This window comes from Chiloscyllium punctatum, chromosome 10 (assembly GCF_047496795.1).
Source record: "Chiloscyllium punctatum isolate Juve2018m chromosome 10, sChiPun1.3, whole genome shotgun sequence".
Taxonomy (NCBI): domain Eukaryota; kingdom Metazoa; phylum Chordata; class Chondrichthyes; order Orectolobiformes; family Hemiscylliidae; genus Chiloscyllium; species Chiloscyllium punctatum.
In genome coordinates this window covers 112943912-112968305 of record NC_092748.1, presented here as the reverse complement: position 1 = coordinate 112968305, position 24394 = coordinate 112943912, and the positions used below count along the sequence as shown (strand labels likewise).

General features: G+C 43.0%; 1 protein-coding gene across 1 annotated transcript in view; it reads left to right on the top strand.

The window, feature by feature from the left end:
• nhej1 (nonhomologous end-joining factor 1) overlaps window positions 1-13508 on the top strand; it is a 303495-nt gene extending 289987 nt beyond the window's left edge. Inside the window, exons 6-8 of the mRNA XM_072579950.1 lie at window positions 3646-3760; window positions 8540-8661; window positions 11241-13508. Coding sequence (XP_072436051.1) covers window positions 3646-3760; window positions 8540-8661; window positions 11241-11336 — 333 coding nt within the window. The 3' untranslated portion in view covers window positions 11337-13508. The remainder of the gene's footprint in view (window positions 1-3645; window positions 3761-8539; window positions 8662-11240) is intronic.
• The last annotated feature ends 10886 nt before the right edge of the window (window positions 13509-24394 follow it).

Below are 24394 nucleotides of genomic sequence, written 5' to 3'. Positions count from 1 at the left end.
CACAGGCCATCCCTTTGACCTGAAGAAAGGGTTAAATGAAAAGTTGTTCAAAGTTACTTTTCTGTTTAGTTCCTCTTAATTAAAGGATAGCATTCCATTAATCTTCTTAATCATTTGCTGTACCTGCATGCTAACGTTTTATGACTGTCACACTTGGATCCTTCTGCACCTTGGAATTCTGCAGGCAGTCTCTGTTTAAATAGCACTCTGCTTTCTTTTTCTTTCTGCCAAACTGAAGAACTTCACATTTACCGACATTACACTGGATTTGCCAGATGCTGCCTATTCACTCTATGTCCTTTATACATATGCATCTGCAACCTCCTCATGTTGTCTGTACACCATTTCCAACCAGTCTTTGTATTATCTGCACCGTGCCTTTGTTCCCCTCATCGAGGTAATTGTTGTAAATAGTCAAAATGTGAAATTAGCTGAGGCCCCAGCACTGACCCCTGCGGTGCTTCACTTATCACATTTTGCCGATCAAACAAGATTTTTGTTCAAGTGAAACAATTGATGCCATGCTTTCCACCACTGAAGTCAGTTCCAGTTCTGATTGGAGAATGTATAAAATGAAAGGGAACGAGGAAGACGGTAAAGAATTGTGAATCAGAGCCCATTAAAATTATCACATGGACATTTATACATTGCTGACTGTTTTCTGCCAGCCAGCCAATCTTTTATCCATGTTTGGATGTTATCCCCTACCCCATGAGCTTTCACTTCGCAGAATGACCTTTTGTGGGCTGTTAATCCAAAAACCCAGGTAATGTTCTGGGGACCCACGTTCCTGCCACAGCAGATTGTGAATTCAAATAAATTTTTTCAATTAAGAGTCTAATCATGACCATGAATCCATTGTCGACTGCCAGAAAAGAACCACTGATGTCCTTAGGGAAGGAAACTGCCATCCTTATCTGGTGTGGCCTACGTGTGACTCCAGACCCACAGCAATATTGCCCTCTGGGCAATTAGGGATGGGCAATAAAATGCTGGCCTGGCAAGCAACTCCCTCATCACGTGAATGAGATTTTAAAAAAACCATGGCAGTGATTATTGTATAACAATAATGACAGCATCCAACAACCCATCTTGTTCACGAATTCCTTTTTGGGGGTAGCACGGTGGCTCAGTGGTTAGCACTGCTGCCTCACAGCACCAGGGACCCAGGTTTGATTCCATCCTTGGCTGACTGTCTGTAGAGAGTTTGCACGTTCTCCCTGTGTCTGCATGGGATTCCTCCAAGTACTCCAATTTCCTCCCACAGTCCAAAGATGTACAAATTAGGTGAATTGGCCATGCTAAATTACCCATAGTATTCAGGGATGCCTAGGTTAGGTGCATTAGCCAGGGGTAAATATAGAGGAATGAGTCTGGGTGGGTTGCTCTTTGGAGGGTCAGTGTGGACTTGTTGGGCTGAAGGGCCTGTTTCCACACTGTAGGGATTCTATAAAAAAAAAATTGTCATCCTTCTCTTCGTCTGATTTACATTTCATTCCATATCCACTGAAGAGTGGGACAGTCTTAATTATCCTCTGAAGTGGCACAGCAAACCCCTGTCCCAAAGACAGAAAGTGCAAGAGAAACTCAACAGGTCTTGCAACATCTGTGGAGAGAAAAATCAAGTTAACATTTCGAGTCTAGTCACCCTTCATCAGAACTGAAGATGGGTCACTGGACGTGAAACATTAACTCTTTTTTTTCTGTACAGATGCTGTCAGTCATTTCTCCAGCTCTTTCTGTTTGGTTTCAGATCTCCAGCATCCTCAGCTGTTTGTTTCATTTTACCGAGCTGATCGGTTTGGATTCAAGATGACAGTTCAGCACCACTGCTTTGAGGGGATGGGAATAACTGCTGAACTTTCCACTCATACTCACATCCTATGAATAAGTATTTCTAAAATGTTGCGTGGAGGTATCCTGTTTCCCAGGTGGTTGCATTGGTTTGGTAACTTACAAGTATATGAGTTAGGAATAGACTGTTCAACCTTACAGGCTTGCTCTGTCATTCAGTAACGTCAGGGTTAATCTCATTTGTGTTCTGAATTCCACACTCACTCCCATCCCCAATAACTGTAATGATAATCTGTCTACCCCCTTCTTAAAAATATTCTGTGACTTCACTTCTACTATATTCTCAGCCGGAGTTCTAAAGTCGCACAACCATCTGAGAGAAAAATATTATCCCTAGTCCATGTCCTAGAAGGGCAAATCCTAATTTTAAAGTAATGTCTCTACTTCTGGACTCACCCAACATTATATGTCCACTTTTTAGAATTGGTAGAATTTGAATTAATTATCTGGACCCTCTCTGAAATCTACTGCAATTAGAGTCACAGAGATGTACAGCATGGAAACAGACCCTTCGGTTCAAACCGTCCACGCCGACCAGATATCCCAACCCAATCTAGTCCCACCTGCCAGCACCCGGCCCATATCCCTCCACCCTTCCCATTAATATACCCATCCAAATGCCTCTTAAATATTTCAAAAGAGTTAATGTTTCACATCCAGTGACCCATCTTCAGTTCTGATGAAGGGTGACTAGACTCGAAATGTTAACTTGATTTTTCTCTCCACAGATGTTGCAGTCTCCACCACTTCCTCTGGCAGCTCATTCCATACACGCACCACCCTCTGCGCGAAAAAGTTGCCCCTTAGGTCTCTTTTATATCTTTCCCCTCTCACCCTAAACCTATGCCTTCTAGTTCTGGACTCCCCAGCCTATTTATCCTATCCATGCCCCTCATAATTTTGTAAGCCTCTATAAGCTCACCCCTCAGCCTCCGACACTCCAGGGAAAACAGCCCCAGCCTGTTCAGCCTCTCCCTATAGCTCAAATCTTCCAATCCTGGCAACGTCCTTGTAAATCTTTTCTGAACCATTCTGAAGGTGAAAGGTTCTCCTAATCTTCTGTCTCCCATTGTCATGTTACAAGTTCAGTTACTGTTGTTTCCTTAGGATTAACATCACTGCATTGTTAAAAGCAGACTGGTTTCTGCTTGGAATCACTTGCACAGCACCATCTCACCAACTACAGATTAGATTACTTACAGTGTGGAAACAGGCCCTTCGGCCCAACAAGTCCACACCGCCCCGCCGAAGCGTAACCCACCCACACCCCTACATCTATCCCTTACCTAACACTACAATTTAGCATGGCCAATTCACCTGACCTGCACATCTTTGGAATGTGGGAGGAAACCGGAGCACCCGGAGGAAACCCACGCAGACACGGGGAGAATGTGCAAACTCCACACAGTCAGTCGCCTGAGGCAGGAATTGAACCCGGGTCTCTGGCGCTGTGAGGCAGCAGTGCTAACCACAAAGACGCACACTGCCCTGACTTGAGACTATGTGACTGTTCATTCATTGTCACAGGCTTGAACTCCTGGAACGTGCTTCTCAACAGCACTGTGGATGTACTAACTCCACTAGGACTGCATCAGTTCAATAGGGCAGCTCCCCACTACCTGCTCAGGTAGAGACGGGCGATAAATATAGGTCTTGCAAAGGATGCCCACCTCCCATGAGCAAATAAAAAGTAACATGAGGGGAACCTGCAAGTCCCCAATCAAAAGTTTGGAAGACGTGGAATGACATTTTACTCTAACCTGTCGCCTTGTGATCTGTTTTTTTTTGCAGTGTCTATCTGAGGCCATTAGCACACAAGATGGGAGCGTGTTTAACTCTGAGCTCCAGAATCTCTACACAACGATAGCAGCAGCCAAAGGGAAGCGAAAAAGAGGGCAGGACTCAGGTAGGTGTCTGCAACAAATATATCATGATTCGAAACCACGTCCTGCTAAACTGACACAAAGGACCAATAATCAGGATTGGAGGAACTGGCAGGGATGGGAAGTTAATTTAATGGCACAGGACACTGAATTTCTCCCCTTATCACAACACGAATTAATATGAAGAACAGCACATATATTTTTGCTCACACCTCTCAGCTATGTCTCATTCCAGTGGTGTGCACAACAGTTTTCATCTGTAACCACTTTGCTGTAATAAAGAATTGCAGAATACGTCTGAGGGATGTTGCCAATCCAAACTTACTGCCAATCTACAAAAGAGTTAATGATAAAGTGAGGACTGCAGATGCGGGAGATCAGAGTCAAAAAGTGTGGTGCTGGAAAAGCACAGCCAATCAGGCAGCATCCGAGGAGCAGGAGAGTCGACATTTCGAGCATATGCTCTTCATCAGGAATGTGTGATGAAGGGCTTATGCCCGAAACCTCGACTCTCCTGCTCCTCGGATGCTGCCTGACCTGCTGAGCTTTTCCAGCATCACACTTTTTGAGTACAAAAGACTTAACAAAGACAGGTGGTCAGATACTTAGCTGAAGATCTCATTTTTGAGGAGCAAGTTTCTGGGCAAGACAGAGACTGAGAATTCCCTTCTTTCTTTGGGTCCGGGTCCTCTGTTCCTCCCATCTCTTCCTTTGCTCTTCATGTTTTTCTTTCATTTCTCTCTTACTCTTTCTCAATTTAATTTGTTTCTTACTTCAAATGAAACAATTTACACCATGCTTTCTATGGAAGTCAGTTCCAGTTATGTTGGAGGATGTATGAAATGAAAAGATAAGAGAGAAGAGGATGTCAGTTGTTGAGAATTGTGAATCAGTGCCCAGGAAGAGTATTATCATGTGGGCTTTATTCTTTCCTGGGATTTTGGTGTCACTCTGAAAGCCAGCCTTTGTTGCTCATCCCTAATTGCCATTGACCAGTGGCATGCTAGGCTCTTTCAGAAGCGTCAACTATGTTGCTGTGGGTCTGGAGTCACTTGTGAGCCAGACCAGGTAAAAATAAGTTAGGTTGGCAGATTTTCTTCTCTAAAGGACCTTAATGTACCAGGTAGGCCTATACAACAATCAACAGTGGTTACGTGGTCATCATTGGACTAGCTTTTTAGTTTCCTTATTGAATTCAAATTATATCATCTGACGTAAAGTTATCATTGACCCACTCCCTCTATAGAGAGAGGCAATCATGCCTCAGGCAAGGGAAGCGATTGAGAAGGAGTATCCTTGCTGGTTTGAGAGTTGACATCACTCTGCATCACAAACCAGCGGTCCATGACCATCTACCATTGTAGGATTCAGCCCCATGACCTGGAATATTAGCCTGGGGTTCCAGATTACTAGTCCGGTGCCATCACCTCCCATATTGCTATGCATTTAGTATCAGATCCGTAATGATGGCACATTTCCTTCCCTAAGTGAATCAGATTATTTTTGTAGTTTTATACTACAGACTGCTTAGAGTCATTGAGATGTTTTCCCTGGAGCGTCAGAGGCTGAGGGGTGACCTTATAGAGGTTTATAAAATCATGAGTGGTGTGGATAGGGTAAATAGACAAAGTATTTTCCCTGGGGTGGGGGAGTCCAGAACTAGAGGGTATAGGTTTAGGGTGAGAGGGGAAAGATATAAAAGGGACCTAAGGGGCAACTTTTTCACACAGGGAGTGGTGCATGTATAGAATGAGCTGCCAGAGGAGGTGGTGGAGACTGGTACAATTGCAACATTTAAAAGGCATCTGGATGGGTATATGAATAGGAAGGGTTTAGAGGGATATGGGCCAAGTGCTGGCAAATGGGACTAGATTAGGTTAGGTTATCTGGTCAGCATGGACGAGTTGGCCCGAAGGGCCTGTTTCTGTGCTGTAAGGATGTTGTGAAACTTGAAAGGGTTCAGAAAAGACTTACAAGGATGTTGCTAGAGTTGGGGGATTTGAGCTATAGGGAGAGGCTATATAGACTCGGTCTGTTTTCCTAATTGAATTTAAATTCCATCAGCAGCCATGGTGGGAATTGAACCTGTGTTGAGAGCATTGGATGTGGGCCTGTGGATAACTAGACCATTGATATTACCACTATATCTCCATTAAGGCCAAAGGATGAGGCTTGATATCAATGTTCAAAAACTCAGGTGGTGACTTTTGGCTCTTCAGGATTTTGTTGAGAAGGTTAAAGGAACCAGCCTTAGCACTGGAGTAAATGCAGTGTAAGACACCCTTTCACATGTACACAGAACAGTTAATAGCATCAGAGGAACATAGAAGCCCCTAATAAATGTGCAAAGAAAATCTGCATTGTTGATGAAGGAACAGAGAGATTGTATTGATCAGAAAATACTGGAACTGACCGAGACATCATTCTCTAGAAAAGAGAAGGCTGAAGCGTCTGATGAGGCCTTCCAAATTGTGGAAGAGTTTGACAGGGTTAGTTGTGAAAGATCATAAATGCAATATTGTCATTACTGAGATAATTGTGAATCTTTGGGAATTCTCTCCCCTCGGCCTACATGTGACTCCAGACCCACAGCCATGTTGATTCTTGGCTGTTGTGTGAAATGCCCTCAACAAGCCACTCAGTTCAGGAGCAATTAAGGATGGGTGATGAATGCTGGCCTTGCTCCAGTGAAAGGAGCAATGAAGAAAGCTCTCTGTTGTTTTCTTCTTTCCTGTTATTAATTCCTCAGGCTCATCCAATGTCCACTTTAGTTACTCTTTTTCATTAATCAGTAACCTGTTTTATATCTCTCTCCAATTTTACTTTGTTTGGGGAATGGAGTATAAAATTGCTAAAACACTACAAGGCACTAGTCTCAAACCACAATGAAATTGTGTGAGCATTTTAGGTGTTTTATCCAAACAAAGATAAATTGGCAGTAGAGACATTTCAAGGAAGGTTCACTAGTCTTATGAGGAGAGGTTGAGTAAGTTGGGTCTGTAGTCATTTCAATTTAAAAGAATGGGAGGTGACCTTATTAAAATATACAAGATTCTTCATGGGTAGCAGCAGAAAGGCTGTTTCCCCTTGTTGGAGAGTCTGGGGCCAGAAGGCATCATTTCAGAATAAGGGGTCACCTATTTAAGACAGAGATGAGAAGGAAGTCCTTCTGTCAGAGAATAGTGAATCTGTGGAATTCGTCACCAAAGAGGACTGTCGAGGCTGGGCCATTAAACATATTCAAGGCTGACAAAGACAGATTTTTAATCAGAAAGGGAACCAAGGATTATGGGGGAAAGGCAGGAAAGTGGAGTTGAGAATTAAAACAGAAGAGAAATCAGAGTTAATGTTTCGGGTCCAGTGACCCTTCAGATCTGCTGAGCCTTTCCAGCCATTTCTGTGTTTATTTCTGATTTACAGCATCCGCAGCTCTTTCAACCTTTATTAAGAATGTCACCAGCTAAACCAGGCAGAAAACAGAAGTAAGGATATTCAAGTGTCCAAGCCTATCCATTTCTTGCTACAAACTCTCCTGACAGTAAAGTCCCTAAGCTCCACATTCCAGCTGACTATCAGCCTCTGTGTAATGATGCTATTCTTGGTATTTGATCAGAATTTATTTTCTCTAGTTTATATTTATATCCTTTACTCCCACTCCAATACAATACTGACGATCAGCTTGATATTCAATCTGGAGGGCTGTAGGGTCCCCAACCAAAAAGTGAGGTGCTGTTCTTCTAGCTTGTGCTGAGCTTCACTGGAGCACTGCAGCAAACCTGAGACCGCAATGTTGGCCAGGGAACAGGGTGGGGTGTTAAAATTACAGGCAACACTTGGAGTCTGAGGGTAGGGGACTGAGAAAAGGTGGGGTAGGGGAAATGAGAAAGCTGGAGAAATCTGCATTCATCCCTTGTGGTTGGAGGGTTCCTAGGCGGAAGATGAGGCGCTGTTCCTCCAGGCTTCGTGTAGCTATGGTCTGGTGATGGAGGAAGCCAAGGACCTGCATGTCCTTGGTGGAGTGGGAGGAGGAGTTAAAGTGTTCAGCCACGGGGCGGTTGGGTTGGTGGTGTTTTAGGGCCTGAATTCTCCCATGTCCTAGCCCCCAACCCCACACACCAGGCCTTGTTATCACATAGTCTGTATTTACACACTACCTATTATTGGCCAGAAACAGTCTCCATTATCAGCTATTCACTCTTCCAGACAGCTCGATATCCACTCCTTTGTCTATCCAACTATTCTTCACTCTTTCTTTGGGCTCTATCCCTACCTATCGCTTACTCCTCATCCCTCCCCACTCCGATCTCCTGTTGTAGCCAACATTTTCCTAGCTGCATCAGTTCTGAGGAATGGTCATTGGACCCTGAAACGTTAACTCTGATTTCTCTTCATGATGCTGACAGACATGCTGAGCTTTCCAGGAGTTTCTGATTTACAGCATCTGCAGTTCTTTCAGTTTATATGGGGTTGAGAATTATCAGATCAGCCATGGTCTTATTGAATGATGGAGCAGACTGAGTTGGCTGATTGGCCAATGTCTGTTGCACCCTCTTACAGTCTTATGGTTATGGCTACACAGGTACAAGCAGTCAGACACAGAGACACATACAATGCCTCATATCCCTAATCTGTCACTAATAATCACAGCACAAAAATCTCAAACCTTACTGTAAAACATACATGGATAAAGCACAGACACTTGGATAAGTTCTGTGGTTTATTTTCTGAATGCACGAGGAGCTGGCTATATGTTGTTCTTGTGGTTACCCCCATTCGATTGCAGCATTTCTTCATCTTTGCAGGAGAGGAGGATGATGGGAATCCTCAATCTAGTCTTGGAGACGAACAGAATGTAACTTCAGCTGAAACAAAAGAAGATGATGTCACTCTAACTCCTGAAAGGACTTCAAAAGTCAAGAACCAGGTAGATGAACATTTTGGGAGCTGTTTGTCATCTTACTTATTCATTAATCAACACCATGGGGGTTGAAAATCTTGGAAATCCCTTTCTAAGGGTGCTGTGGGAGTCCTGACACTACATGGATTGCAGCGATTCAAGAAGACATATGTTTAGGGTGAGAGGAGAAAAACTTAAAACGGACCTAAGGGGCAACTTTTTCACACAGAGGGTGGTGCGTGTATGGAATGAGCTGCCAGAGGAAGTGGTGGAGGCTGGTACAATTGCAACATTTAAAAGGCATCTGGATGGAAATATGAATAGGAAGGGTTGAGAGGGATATAGGCCAAATGCTGGCAAATGGACCTGGATTAATTTAAGATATCTGTTCAGCATGAATGAGTTGGACCGAAGGGTCTGTTTCCGTGCTGTACCACTCTATAAGGTATGTCACCACCATCTTCTCAAAGGCCCCAGGAATTTGCAATAAATGCTGGCCTTGCAACAATGTAAGTAGCTCAAGAATGAGCTCTAAAATATATTGCCCAGTACATTTTGCAACAAAAACAGAAAATGCTGGAAAAACTCAGCAGGTGTGGCAGCGTTAGTGAAGAGAAGTCATGATTTGGAGATGCCGGTATTGGACTGGGGTGTACAAAGTTACAAATCACACAATACCAGGTCATAGTCCAACAGGTTTAATTGGAAGCACTAGCTTTCGGAGCGTCACTCCTTCATCAGGTGGTTGTCCACCTGTCCAGGGCCATTTGTCCGCCAGATGAACCATAACCACCTGATGAAGGAGCAGCGCTCCAAAAGCTAGTGCTTCCAATTAAACCTGTTGGACTATAACCTGGTGTTGTCTGATTTGTAACTTAGTGGAGAGAAAGCAGAGTTAACATTTCAGGTCCAGTGATCTTTCTTCAGAACTTTACAGCAAGGTTGACTTTGCATGAGATATGGCAAAGCATGTTATGAGAAGTTTTGGGCAATCTACCATGTCTTCAAATCTCTGCAGAGGATTTCAACAAGGATGGTGCTGATTTGTGGAAATCAAAACCCAACCATTGATAAGTTGAGATCCAGTAAGAAAAACTGGCATTTAATCATTAATCATTCCCCTGGCAAATAGCAGTAATTCTTCATTCAATAAGTGAGCAAGAATAAATCGGTGTTTGAATATAGTAGGATAAATGGGTCAAGGTTAGCCAAACCAAATGGGTTAAATTGCCTTCTCCTGTTTGAATGTCACAAAATAGGGACAGGATTTGGCATGAGATATGAGAATGAGGAAAGGTCATAAGAAAAGGTCACAAAAAGAGCTATAAACAAAAGTAAGATAGAACATGAGAAAAAACTAGCACAGAACATAAAGACAGATCGCAAAAGTTTATATAAATATATAAAATGAAAAAGAATGGCTAATGTAAATGTTGGTCCTTTGGAGGATGAGAAGGGGCATTTAGTTATGGGTTATGATGAAACGGCCGAGGCATTGAACAGGTACTTTGTTTCGGTCTTCACAATGAGGACACTAATAACATGCCAATCATTGACAAAGACAAAGGTAAGGGAGGACCTGGAAACAATCATTATTACTGACGAGGTAGTGTTGGACAAGCTAATGGAGCTAAGGATAGACAAATCTCCTGGCCCTGATGGAATGTATCCCAGGGGACTAAAAAAGGTAGCAGGAGAACTAGCAAGTGCACTGATGGTAATTTTCCAAAATTCACTGGACTCTGGCACAGTCCCAGCAGATTGGAAAACAGCAAATGTGATGCCACTGTTTAAGAAGGGAGGTAGACAAAAGATGAAGAGTTATAGACTGGTTAGCTTAAACTCTGTAGCTTGAATCTGTGATCAAGGAAGAAGTAGGGAGACATCTGGATAGAAATTGTCCCATTGGGCAGACAAAGCATGGGTTTACGAAGGGCAGGATTAGTGGTGCTGGAAGAGCACAGCAGTTCAGGCAGCATCCAACGAGCAGCGAAATCGATGTTTCAGGCAAAAGTCCTGATGAAGGGCTTTTGCCCGAAACGTCGATTTCGCTGCTCGCTGGATGCTGCCTGAACTGCTGTGCTCTTCCAGCACCACTAATCCAGTATTTGGTTTTCAGCATCTGCAGTCATTGTTTTTACCTTTATGTAGCTAATCTACTGGAATTCTATGAAGAAACATGAAAAATTACGAAGAGAATAGATAAGATAGAAGTAGAGAGGATGTTTCCACTGGTGAATGAAGCTAAGACAAGAGGGCACAGCCTCAAGATTAGAAGAAGCAGGTTTAGGACCGAATTGAGAAGGAACTTCTTCACCCAGAAGATTGTGATTCTGTGAAATTCCCTGCCCAGGGAAGTAGTTGACGCTACTTCAATAAACATTTTTAAAGCTAAGATTGTTTTTGAACAATGAAAGAACTATGGTGAGCAGGTGGATAAGTGGAGCTGCGTCCATGAAAAGATCAGCCATGACCTTATTGAATAGGGGAGCAGGCTGGAGGGGCCAGACGGCGTACTCCTGCTCCTAGTTCTTATGATCTTATGTTGCATGTAAAACTGTGGTTGTTCATTTTTGTGCTAATCTCTTCTCCCTGTTATATTTCAGGCACCCAACAGTCTTCGCACTTCAGCAGCTGCAAGAAATTCTGTTCTTTCCACTGCAAAGCAGAAGAAAAAGAAAAGCAAAGGAATTTTTAGTTGATTTTAAAGCCAATGGCATTGTATTTTAAGGAGAACGTCTTCCATATTCCCCACCCCTCTGCTCTGCCACTTTCGCACCCCAGCCCCGTATCTCACAGCCAGAGGCCATGACAGTCACACAGCGGATGGTGTCAACAGCATTTTCATTCAATTTGTGAAGCTTCTGTCCTCTTCCCTACATTGAAGTTTGTTCACAGTATCTCGTGAGTGATTGAGAACTATAGCAACATTTCACATTTCGGCTCAAACTTTACCAAATGTGGTTCCCAAGATTTAACAGCAACTTAATAAAGTCCCCAGGGAAGTCCTACTTTCTGTAGTCCCAGGAAGTGAGTCTCTGCAAAAGATCCCCTTTAAGTGTGCAGTCAAGAACTGTGTCGAATTCATTAGACTTGTCTGTTTCATCGACTGAAGGGGTTCATTTGCATGATGATGATTGCTGTGGTAATTGTTTCCAAAGGACGACTGTGGAGGCTGGTTGAGTTAATTTTCAGTTTACTATAATAATCCCACCAGGAGAACCGGAATTAACTTTAAATTCCAAGGTGCAAAATTGCAATACAACATACAGGAGGATTTGAGGAGCAGGAAGCTGCATGCCTTGTTTCCATCTCCCTGTAAACTATGCCTGAGACAGACTTGCTAACTGACTCCGTTTTCCCTTTCAGTGCCCTACTTAAGGTGAAACTCTAGCGGGCAGGTCATCTTACTGTTCCCAGTAATTTACATGCATTTTAAGTGCCTGTAATTTTATTGAGAATAACCTTGGTATCAGAGGATCGGTCTAACTACATGTCTGCCCTTATCTCTATTTACCCTTTAATTTTGCTCAGCTTTCCCCATTCCTCTCCTTCATCCATCTCCTAACCTCTCAGTGTCTTCATCTCGCTCATTTCTCATTCTCTTCTCTTTCTCTTCATTTCTCCATTCCTTTTTATTCTCTTTCCTCTTATATTTCTGGCTTTGCTATTTGATTTTTCATCTCTCTATTTAATTTTTACTTCATGTTATTTATTTTTCTCTTGTCATTCCCTTCTAATTCATTTGTCTCTTTATAATTCCAATTGTCTCTCGTTTCTCTCCACTGCTGTCCATTCGCTCTCTTTCCTTTGTCCCTTTCCACTTCTTGGCTTTTTTGTCAGTCTCACATCTCCACCACGCTGGCTCATTTTCATCCTCTCGCACTTCTTGTTGTCAAACCTATTTTGTTTTTCTGTCTGTCTCTCTCTCTCTCTCTCCCCCTCACTCTCTGTCACTCCTTCATCCTCTCCGTCACTCCTTCATCCTCTCCAGTGCATCTCTCCTCCCTTACCCAAATGTACTATAACCATTTAATGCAACCAAATTTTTAAAAAGTGCTGGCTACAGAACTTTTATTAAGCTGTATATATTTTGTCATGTCGACAACTCTGGTAATAATCAGACTGGCAGGACTTCCTTTAGAACTTGTCAGTCAGACTGATGCAAGGACTCTATAATAAGTTTTAAAAGATAATGAACTTTTATTAAACTCCCACTTGGTTTGGATGTTGCAGGCACTTTTTAATTTCAGAACCCGCTAATCACTATTTCTTCATTAGCAATTTTTTCCGGTTTCCCTCACCCACCCTAACCTGGTTTAGACTGCAAGATTTATAGGTTCGCATTCATCATTCCAAATTTAAATTAAATAGTTGTAAATTACCACTATGCCAGCAAGAGTAACTACTCTGTCTAATTAATTAAAGGCTCTTCAAGATTGCCAACTTGGGGGCAACAGATGGTATGAATTTGGCAAGTAACTGCTATCTACTTCATTTTACAAAGGGCTCATTTTATGTTTCAAAGGAAACACTGAAAACTGATCATGATGACAAAAATCTTACCTGGAATTTAGCTTCAGTATCCTTTGCTTTTTAAATGACTTAACTATTGCTCCATGCACAACAAATTGCCTCTATTTTTTAACATCAGGATTTTCCCTCTTCCCTTTTTCCCTTTTCCTTAAACTGCCTGCTATCACAATTGAATGATGTGTGAATTTCTTGAGCTCTCTGCCTTTGATATCCATTTTCTATTTTAAAGATTGGCAGAGTGTGAAAAGTCCTGCTGCCATAACATTGTGTAAATACCTCCTTAAACTAAACAAACGTTGCTTTTACAAATCTTGCTTTTACTTTCTTTTTAAAAAAAACTGAACATTAAAATAAAGATATTTTTTAAAATTCACAAATTGCTGGTCCTTTTTGTTTCGGTGCACGTGTTTATTTATCTTTTAACTTTCCTACACCAAGCAAAAACCCTTGGAGTTAATATTATGTTTCCAATTTTTTTCAGAATGCTTCTACATCAGCCACCAAATATCATGCTGTCTCCCACTAAATTCAGCCTGTATCCTCATTCCTAGTACTGTGCTGTTGGCCATCAGCTGTCCAGCTAGGGTTGAGCAGCGTACATAAGAAGAGGAGAGCAAAACGAAGATCTAAGACCCCTCGAAGGGCCTCTTGGTTTGAGATTGGTCAAAAGAATTGACGAATGCAGTCCATTCAAAAAGCAAGGGTCATTAGTTTATTGAATTAGATTAGATTAGATTACTTACAGTGTGGAAACAGGCCCTTTGGCCCAACACTGACCCGCCGAAGCGCACCCACCCAGACCCATTCCCCTACATCTAACACTACGGGCAATTTAGCATGGCCAATTCACCTAACCTGCACATTTTTGGACTGTAGGAGGAAACCGGAGCACCCGGAGGAAACCCACGCAGACACGGGGAGAATGTGCAAACTCCACACAGTCAGTCGCCTAAGGCGGGATTTGAACCCGGGTCTCTAGTGCTGTGAGGTCGCAGTGCTAACCACTGTGCCACCGTGCTGCCCATAAGGTACCTTGACGCAATTCTATCCAGCAACACAGAGATTGAAGCTTCTGTATTCCGTGGTGAAGTGGCTCAGTGGTTAGCACTGCTGCCTCACAGCGCCAGAGACCCAGGCCTTGGGCAACTGTCTGTGTGGAGTTTGCACGTTCTCCCCGTGTCTGCGAGGGTTTCCTCCGGGTGCTCCGGTTTCTTCCCACAGTCCAAAGATGTGCAGGTCAGGTGAATTGGCCATGCTAAATTGTCCGTAGTGTTAGGTGCATTACTCAGGGGTGAATGTAGTGGAATGGGTCTGGGTGGGTTGCCCTTCGGAGGGTCGGTCTGGACTTGTTGGGCCAAAGAGCCTGTTTCCACACTGTAGGGAATCTAATCTAATCTAATTACAATTGAAAATTACACAGCCTTAATTACAGGAAAGACCAATCACATATAATAAGGTGACATGCTTTACAGTAAGTTAATCCAATGATATTTCCTGGGAAAGGGTTCTCAATCAGTAAGTCAAAATAGGTGTCGGGGGTGTGGGTTTTGCTCCCCAATTCCTGACATTGCCAAAGGATAGGGAACAGGTGATTGGGTACCTTAGGTCACAGGTCAGAGTTGTCCCTCTGCCTGGACTCCAAGCATCAGCACTCAGAAGAAAACCATCCACCCTACCACAACAGCTTGGTATAAATTCTGTGGTTTAGCCAACAGGCATTTGCCCAATTAGTACCAATTACTGCAAGAAGCCAGGGGCATTCCACTGGGAATTGGAGACCATCCACATTGAGGACTTCAGCTGTCAAAGGGCGGAGATGGACATCCCCACTCCATGTTGTCTAAATTGGATTCAGTCCCAGAGGTGTTAACACGCTGTTCCATTCCATCCTCCAGGGAAACTTTCATTTCTGTGAATGTGGCAGCCTGTTACTTCTGTTCTAACAGATGAGCTGTGTTATCATTGTTAGTTTTGGACTCTTCCCAGTGGCTGTATGCAGTAGGATACTTGGCCATATGCATTCTGAAGGTCTCACCCTACAATGCCCGTGCTTAGTCAGTGGTGGGAGTCCTTGAATTTGTTCCAGCAAAGTGAATTTGGATGAAGAGAGAAAGAAATAAAAAGTCAGCCAGAGTTCCGACTCTTAATCAGTACCAAAGACCTTGTGGTGCCAGAAGGTGCCGTGAGCAGATCAAAATAATAAACGTAAGCACCTGCAATCGAGCTATTTGTAGAAAGAAACTGCTTTTTTACGTCATCTTTCACGATGGTAGGTTGACCCAAGATTAATTTTTCAAGTCTAGTCACTGTCGTAAAGTGGAAATGCAGCAACCAATTTAAGATTAGAAGGCTCCCTCAAACAGCAATAAAATTATCTGTTTAAGCTGAAATATTTGCGTGATTAATATCGGCCAGGACACCGGGGGAAAGCCTTTCTTTGAATAGTAATCAAGAGATCTTTTACGTTCTGCCTGAAAGAGCAGACAGGGCGTCAGTTTAATGTCTCATACAAAAGGCAACAACTTCAAAAGTGTAACGCGACCGTACTGAAGTGTCACCCTAGGTTATTTGCTCAGTGCTGGTTTCGAACCCACACCCATCTGATTCAAAAACAAGAATGAAGCACAGTTGGCAAGCTTTGGTCAAAGTCCTTATGGAATACTGCAATGAGTTGCGCTCCTGCAGCCGTGGCCTTGGAGATTCATTAGAATGGTATCAGGCAAAAAAGGCTTGAATCATGTGGACAGGTTGCATAAGTGTAATAAGTCCCTTGAGTTTAGGAGGTTGAGTGGTGTTTAAAACAATAAAAGGATTTGAGGGGTTTGGATACAGAGAAATTATTTCCTCTGATCAGCAAGTCAGGTGGACGAGATTTCAGGAGCATTTTTCTTACACCAAGGATAACATGACCTGTTCCACGTACTCCTTCTGTACTATCCCTAAACCATTCACAAACGCTGTGGGTAGCAGAGAGATTTGAAGACTTTCATAATCACGGACCAAACCACCAAATTTATGTTACCATCTGGCTAGAGACTCCAAGCATTAATTGCTAAGAGAATAAAACCACAATGTTCCATTGTTTTGAACAAAGCAATAAATTTTGCTTTACAAATGTAGAACAGTAACACAGGCTGTATGTATATGAATTACAGCAGATATATATTCTAACATTACAATTAGAATTAAATGGATGTAACTACAGACAAACAATGAGTTGGAGGAGCCAGTGTTGGACTGGGGTGGACAAAATTAAAAATCACACTGTTCCAGGTTATAGTCCAACAGGTTTATTTGGAAGCACTAGCTTTTGGAGCGCTGCTCCTTCATCAGGTGGTTCGTCAGGTGATAACCCCCTGATGAAGGAACAACGCTCCGAAAGCTAGTGCTTCCACATAAACTTGCTGAGCTATAACCTGGTTCTGTATGATTTTTAACTTCATCAAGTAGCGAACGTGCTTAAAGACAGATCCCACAGATTCCTCAGCAACTGGCCCTGTACCTTGCCCTGACACCAGTGACACTGTGGGTTATCAAGTATTGTTAAACTATATGAGAGATTCCAACTCCTCACCACTGAAACCCTTGTTTCAGAATTGTCTCAAAAGTCATTCCATGACAGTTTGTCTCGAACGATTGTTTTGTTCATTCACTCTCCCGGTTGGGACTCATTCCATTGGATTCTGGAAACAGCCCTTCAGCATCTTCTCTCAGGCACAACTTCTGCATTTTACTTCTGCTGGCTGTGGGATTTTTCACTCTCACCACACTGAGCTATTAATGACTCATAGCTTCTAGAAAGCCCCTGCACATCTCGGGGTTTTCTCCTGAGGCCTAACCTCAACACTTTGCTACACTTCCAAGATCCCAGACTGCTCCTGAATCCTCATGTTCAGAGCCTGGTGCAACTGCATCTTTTCAGAGCAGAGCCTCTTGTCTTTGCTGACTGATTAGCAGCCTCATGGTAGCCTCTGACTGCCGCTATCCAACCAAGGAACTAACTGTTCAATAAAAGGCGAATGAACTGTAAATCCGAAACAAAAACAGAAATCGCTGGAAAAGCTCAGCAGGTCTGGCAGCATTTATGGAGAGAAATCAGGGTTACCATTTCAGGTCCAGTGACCCTTCCTCAGAACATAGAATATTACAGGGCAGTACAGGACCTTCAGCCCGCGATGTCGAGCTATCCTATGCTATTCCATTTTCATCCACATATTTATCCAGTGACCATTTAAATGCCCTTAAAGTTGCTGAGTCTACTAACTCAAGGTCTATTCCTGTGCATGGACACAATATAATCCAATGGATGACAAGCTGTACGTGGGCAAGGGTATTGAGGATTACAGGACCAAGGGTAGAGTTAAGATCCAAATCAACAATTGTCTAATTGAATGGTGAAGCAGGATTGAGGGGTTGAACAACCTATTCCTGTGTTTAAACCCCACTGCAGAGATTTCTGTTTATAATCTGGCCTCATGCTCCAGTGCTGTGCTGATAGAATGCTATATTGTTGGATGTGCCATCTTTCAGTTAATAACTCAGGCATCATCTCTTAAGTAGTTTGAACTTTCTGAGGAAGTGGTGGATGTGAGCACAATTATAACATTGCAAAGACATTTGGTTCAAGCACATGAATAGGAATGGTTTGGAGGGACATGGGCCAGGAGCAGGCAAGTAGGGCTAGTTTATGAGATTATGTACGGCATGGACTGATCAGACCAAAGAGTCTGTTTCCATGCTGTATGACTCTATGACATAAAGATCCCTTTGTACCATTTCAAAATGAAGTCTGGGAGTTCTCCTGGTCAGTATTTATGTATCAATCAACATTTCTGAAGCAAATGATCTGATTGCTACCTCGTTGCTTTTTGTAGAATCATGCTGTGCACAAATTGAAATGTTTCCCATACTACAACAGTGAGCACACTTCAAATATCCCTCCTGCACTTGCAAAGTGTTTTAGTCGTAATCGACCAACACTCTGTCCCCACACCCTCAACCGAGATCATCGAAGACACTGTGTGCTTGTGAGACTTTCCGTTATCGATTTTTAAGAACTTTCTGTTATGTCGAACTGATTGTTTCAGAGTTTTCATGCTCTTTTCAATTAGACTTGCCAACACAATGGCTTGACCCATCGTTGAATCCCACTCTACTGCACCCAGAGTAGCGCATGTCTAAGACTCCCTGGAGCCAAGATAGACTGCGCTATCTCTGACTTCATCCAATGCAAACCCCAGCTCAAAAGGAGAATCACTATCTGCAAATTTATCAGTGATTTCTCATGAGATAGTGATAAATCTCAGAACTTTCGGAGACTCAGTGATGGTCAAAGGGAATAGGTATTTCAATATGATAGGACTTTGTTTGACTGCAAAAACAAATTCAGCAAAGAATCCTTCACCATTCCTGTATTTTAATCGTTAACTTGCAAGATAAACAGAAATAAATCATTACTCCAAGGTTATTGATGGCTGCTTGTCCATTCTCTACCTTTAGAAAGCATAGAGTCAATGTTATTTTCCTTGACTTTGGTAACACTTCCAATTCTGAGGTCAAGCATTAGGAAAGCGGCATTAATTTATTAATTTGACTCAGATCATCACAGCAGCATCTAGTGCTTGGTCCTGCTGAGAATACCCAACATTAACTCTGATATGAATATCACTGAATTGACACTAAGGGAGAGAATGCAAAAGCCCTGCACCATACTGAGTTGGAGTGGCGACTTTGATTGTGGTCCTCCCACCTTCAGGGAAAAAGGTTAGGTGGCCCAGCAATGTTTTCATTTGAGCAGCTTATGTAGATGCACTGCTGAGGGAGTGCTCCGTTACTAGAAAGCTGGATCAGCTTTGGGACAAGACATTAAACATAAGACTCTTGTCAATTCGAATAAAATACCCCATAGCTCTATTTAAAGAAAAGCAGTCACATTTTCGCACTGTCCCTGAATGGTGATTATTTGTCAGTCAAAAATAGCAGAAGACCATGAAGTATTCATTGTTCAAGTAGAACAAAATGTGGAAGATATCCAAATTCCTAAGGGGTGGCCTTAGAGAGGTTTATAAAATCACAAGGGGAGTGGAACGGGTGACTGGCCAAGGTCTTTTTTCCAGGGTACGGGAGTCTAAAACTAGAGGGCATAGGTTTAAGGTGAGAGGAGAAAGATTTAGAATGGACCCAAAGGGTCAACCTTTTCACACAGAGGGCGGTGCATGCATGGAATTAGCTGACAGAGGAAATGGAGGCTGGTGCAATTACTGCATTTAAAAAGCATCTGGATGGGTATTTGAATATGAAGGGTTTGGAGGGATATGGGCCAAATGCAGGCAAATGGAATTAGATAAATTTAGAATATCTGGTCAGCATGGGCGCGTTAGACCGAAGGGTCTGTTTTTGTGCTGTACACCTCTATGACGCTAAGTAACATTCATGCCACACACATACCACGGAATGACCATCTCCAACAAAAGAGAATCTCACCATTGCTCCCTGACATTCAATGGCATTAATATCAGCAATAATCCTGCCGCATCTCTCCCTCCTGATTATAGTGACACCATTACCCATTGGGAATGCCCCACCTCTGAGATCTTGGATGCTGCCTGAACTGCTGTGCTCTTCCAGCACCACTAATCCATCTCTGATATCTGCTGAGCTTAGCAATGATGTTGGCTATCCTACCCTGTGTTATCATAGTCTTTCTGACTGTTCGGGTGGGGTGGGGGATGGGGACTGCAGCAAAATGACAAGAGAACCTGGGGAGGGCTACATTGTGAGATCAGTGGAACTCTTCCCTCTCCCCCTCTACCATTTCCACCTCACAAAATGCGATTGCGATTGAAGGATTCAGGACTGAGATGGTAAGCTTCTCGTTCAGGAAATGAGAATGGAAAGGGCCTTTTAGTTTTAACATTAAGTGATATCAGACAAACCTGAGACCTATCACCATGTTATTAACTGTCACACAACTAAATTGGGTGGATGGAATTAAGAAACAGATCACTCAGTGAATGGCAGAATAGGTTCAAGGGGTTGAATGGCCTCCTCTTGTCCCTACAAGACTAGCAGCTGTGTATCAGCAGTGTGGTTTTACACCCTGTTTGATTTCCATTGAGATGAGCTGGAACTGAGAATTGGACAGTGTGTGTTTGACAGCCAACTGATATGCCAGGTTCTCAGATCGAACGCGAATGTCAACCCTTTGGTATCTCTAGGCTTGGGTGCATCTAGCTGCAACTCAGTCAGGAGCCCTCCAGTGAGGGATCAGTGCCCCTCCAGTGGGGTGATCAGCTGAAAAGAGTGCGAATCGAGCAAAATTCCATCTCCAGCAATGCCCTACTCCCCACTCGAAGTGAAAAAGCAAGAATCAAAGTAGACGACTTAATGTCTGAAGCAAAATAACAGTAACCTTTTCATAAGAAACCTGAAACTGTGGAGCCTCTACATAACACTGCCTTTTCATGCAAAAAAAGAGAGTGGAGAGAACTTGTTGTATATGGCTTCTGTATTAGGGGTGTAGCCATAAAAAGCATTGCATCAAAGGCCTACAGTGAAATGATACTCTACTTTTTCAATCAACTACAGTAAAATCTGGTGAATAAGCCACACTATCTTGGTTCTATTAATATCTTGGAAATATATGAGGATTCATCCTATGAGCGAGCTTGATTTACAGGGAACTGTTAATTTGAGGTCTTCTTACAAAATTACTGGAATTTGATGGTGAATCATTTGCCAGTTACACTGTGTGACACGCAAGTAGCCCTGCGTTGTAACTTCACCAGGTTGACACCTCACTTTCAGGTATGCCAGGTGCTGCTCCTGGCATGCCCATCCTGCACTCTCCATTGAACCAGGGTTGATGCCCTGGCTTCATGGTAATGATGGAGTGGGAGTTATACCAGGCCATGAGGTTACAGGTTTGCGTTTGATTCTGCTGTTACTGGTGACCCACAATGACTCATGGATGCCCAGTCTTGAGCTGCTAGATCGGCTTGAAGTCTGTCCCATTTAGCAGGGTGATAGTGCCACATAACATGATGGAGGTTTTTCTCAAGACTGGGCATTATCCCAGCAAGGGCTGTGCAGTGGTTATCTTACCGATACTACTGTGGACAAATCCATCTACAGTAAGGATGGGGTTAAGTATGAGGCTAGTAACTATATCCTTTAGGACTCTGCGTGATGGTTTAGTACAACTGTGTAGTTTGCTGGGCCATTTCAGAGGTCAGTCAAATGTCAGCCACTGTGGGTCTGGAGTCACATGTAGGCCAGACCAGGTAAGGATGGCAACTTCCCTCCCTAAAGGACATTAGTGGCTATAACCGTCAGTAATTATTACATGGTCATTTTGAGGTTAGCTTTTCAATTTTTGTTAACCTGGATCCCAGGGACTGCAGCAGTTCACTACCAGCTTCTGAAGGGAAATGGGGAGATCCAGCAACATCTACATCAGGTGAATGAATAAAAATATGCTATATAATTGCACATTGCTGTCCTCAATCACTTCCTAACTTTTGCACTGGCAGTTCTCATTAGTTTGCCCCCAACCCTAGTATCTCCATTCCCATTGTCCACACAATGTGGGATAGCCCTCAAGCCATTCCTTTCCCACTTGCTCAGTTGTAGTAGCACATCACCAGCAATGCCTTTTCTTCATTGAAATTCAACCCCCTAATGATATCGCCCTTGGACCCTATCAGTTTCATCAACATCAGACCATCAGTTAAAGAATCATAGAATCCCTACAGTGTGGAAGTAGACCATTCAGCCCATCGAATCCACACCAACACTCCACCCAGACCCAACCCCACTACCCTAATCCTGGAACCCTGCATTTCCCATAGCTGATCCACCTAACCTGCAAATCTTTGGACTGTGAAAGGTAATCCATGCAGACATGGGGAGTATGTGCAAACTCTACACAAAGAGCCACCTGACCGTGGAAACAAACCTGGGTTCCTGGTGCTGTGAGACAACTGTGCTAACTACTGAGCCACTATACCATCCCAAAGCATTTGCTTCTGCTTCAGTACTCATATAAACATGTGTCACACAAGCCACGAGCAGAACATTCAAACCTTCAAACCTGCTCTGCCAATCAATATAATCGTGGCTAACCTGTTTATGATCCATCTATTACCAATAACCGTTCTACCCTCACCTGACAAGAATTTACCTGCCACGTGTCCCCCGCTGACCCCCACCAACCCGACACCTCCGCTGTTTTCTGAGGCAGAGTTCTGGGATTACAGAGAGTACGTTTACCTTCATCTCTGTCTAAAAGGGCTACCCTAATTTTAAAACAGTAACTCCTAGCTCTGCTGTCACCCTCATCCTTTTCACATCCACCTTCTCAAGGTCATTCAGGTTTATATGAACTTCAATCAATCACACCTCACTGTTCTGAACTCAAATGAAAATTCGAGTTGAAAAGTGTGCCACTGGTAAAGCACAGCAGGTCCAGCAGCATCCGAGGAACAGGAGAGTCGCAGCATAAGCCCTTCATCAGGAATGAAGAGCACTAATGAAAATTAGTCCAGCCTGTCCAATATTCCCTCGTAAGACAACTCATTCATTTCAGGCACATCCATCTTTAAATAAGGAGACCAAAACTGCACACAATATTTGAGATGTGGCCTCACCCATGCTTCTATAACTAAAGCATAACTTCCTTATTGTTATGTTCAATTCCTCTCAAAGTAAAGGCTAGCATTCAATTAGCCTTCCTGATTATGTGCTGTACCTGCATGCTAACCTTTGGTGACTTCTACACCAGCACATCCAAATCCCTCTGCATTTGGAAATCTGCAGTCATTATCCACTTCAGTAATTCTTTGAATTTATATTCTTCCCACCAAAGTCAACAGCTTCTCACTTTTCCCACAGTCGTCTTCATCTGCCAGAGTTTTACCCACTCACTTAACCCATGTGTGTTCTTGTATGTACTTTCACAATATACTTTCCCATTTATCTTTGTATCAACTACAAATATAGCCACCACGCCCACATTTAATCCATTGATACAATAGGTGAAGTATTGAGGATACAGTACGGACCCCTGCAGGACTCCATTCACTATCTCCTAACAATAGATAAAAGACCCTTTCTGCACACTCTCTGTTTTCTATAGGCCAGCCAATCTTCCATCCATCCTAATATATTTCCTCCAACATCATGAAGCCTTTGAACAGAGAGCATAGAACATTCCAGCACAGTACAGGCCCTTCAGCCCTCAATTTTGTGCTGACATGTGAAACCAATCTGAAGCCCATCTAACCAACACTATTTCATTTTCATCCATCTGTTTAATGAATGACTATTTAAATGCCCTTAAATTGGTGAGTCTACTACTGTTGCAGGCAAGGCATTTGACGTCCTTACTACTCTCTCAGTAACAAACCTACTCTGACATCTGACCTAGATCTACGTGCCCTCGTGCTAGCTATCACCATCCGAGGAAAAAGGCTCTCCCTGTCCACCCTATCTAACCCTCTGATTATCTTGTGTGTCTCTATTAAGTCACCTCTCAACCTTCTTCTCTCTAATGAAAACAGCCTCAAGTCCCTCAGCCTTTCCTCATAAGACCTTCCTTCCATACCAGGCAACATCCTGGTAAATACCCTCTGCACCCTTTCCAAAGCTTCCACATCCTTCCTATAATGCGGTGACCAGAACTGCGTGCAATACTTCAGTGCAGCCGCACCAGAGCTTTGTACAGCTGCAACATGACCTCATGGCTCCAAAACTTAATCTTCCTACCAATAAAAGCTAACACACCATATGCCTTCTCAACAACCTGATCAACTTGGGTGGCAACTTTCAGGGATTTCTGTACATGGGCACCGACAATCTCTCTGCTCATCTATGCTGCCAAGAATCTTACCATTAGCCCAATGCCTTCACAAAACCATGTTCACTATCCCTAATCAACTTATTCCTTTTAGATGATTATAGATCCTATCTCTTAAAACCTTTTTCAACATTTTACCCACAACTGAAGTGAGGCTCACTGGTCTATAATTACCAGGGTTGTCTCTACTCCCTTTCTTGAACAGGGGAACCACATTTGCTATCCTCCAGTCTTCTGGCATTATTCCTGTAGACAATGACGATTTAAAGATCATTATTCCTGTTACTCCTTCCAAAGTGAATCACCTCACACTTTTCCACATTAAATTTCATTTTCCACCCCTCAGTCCAACTCTGCAGCTTATCTATA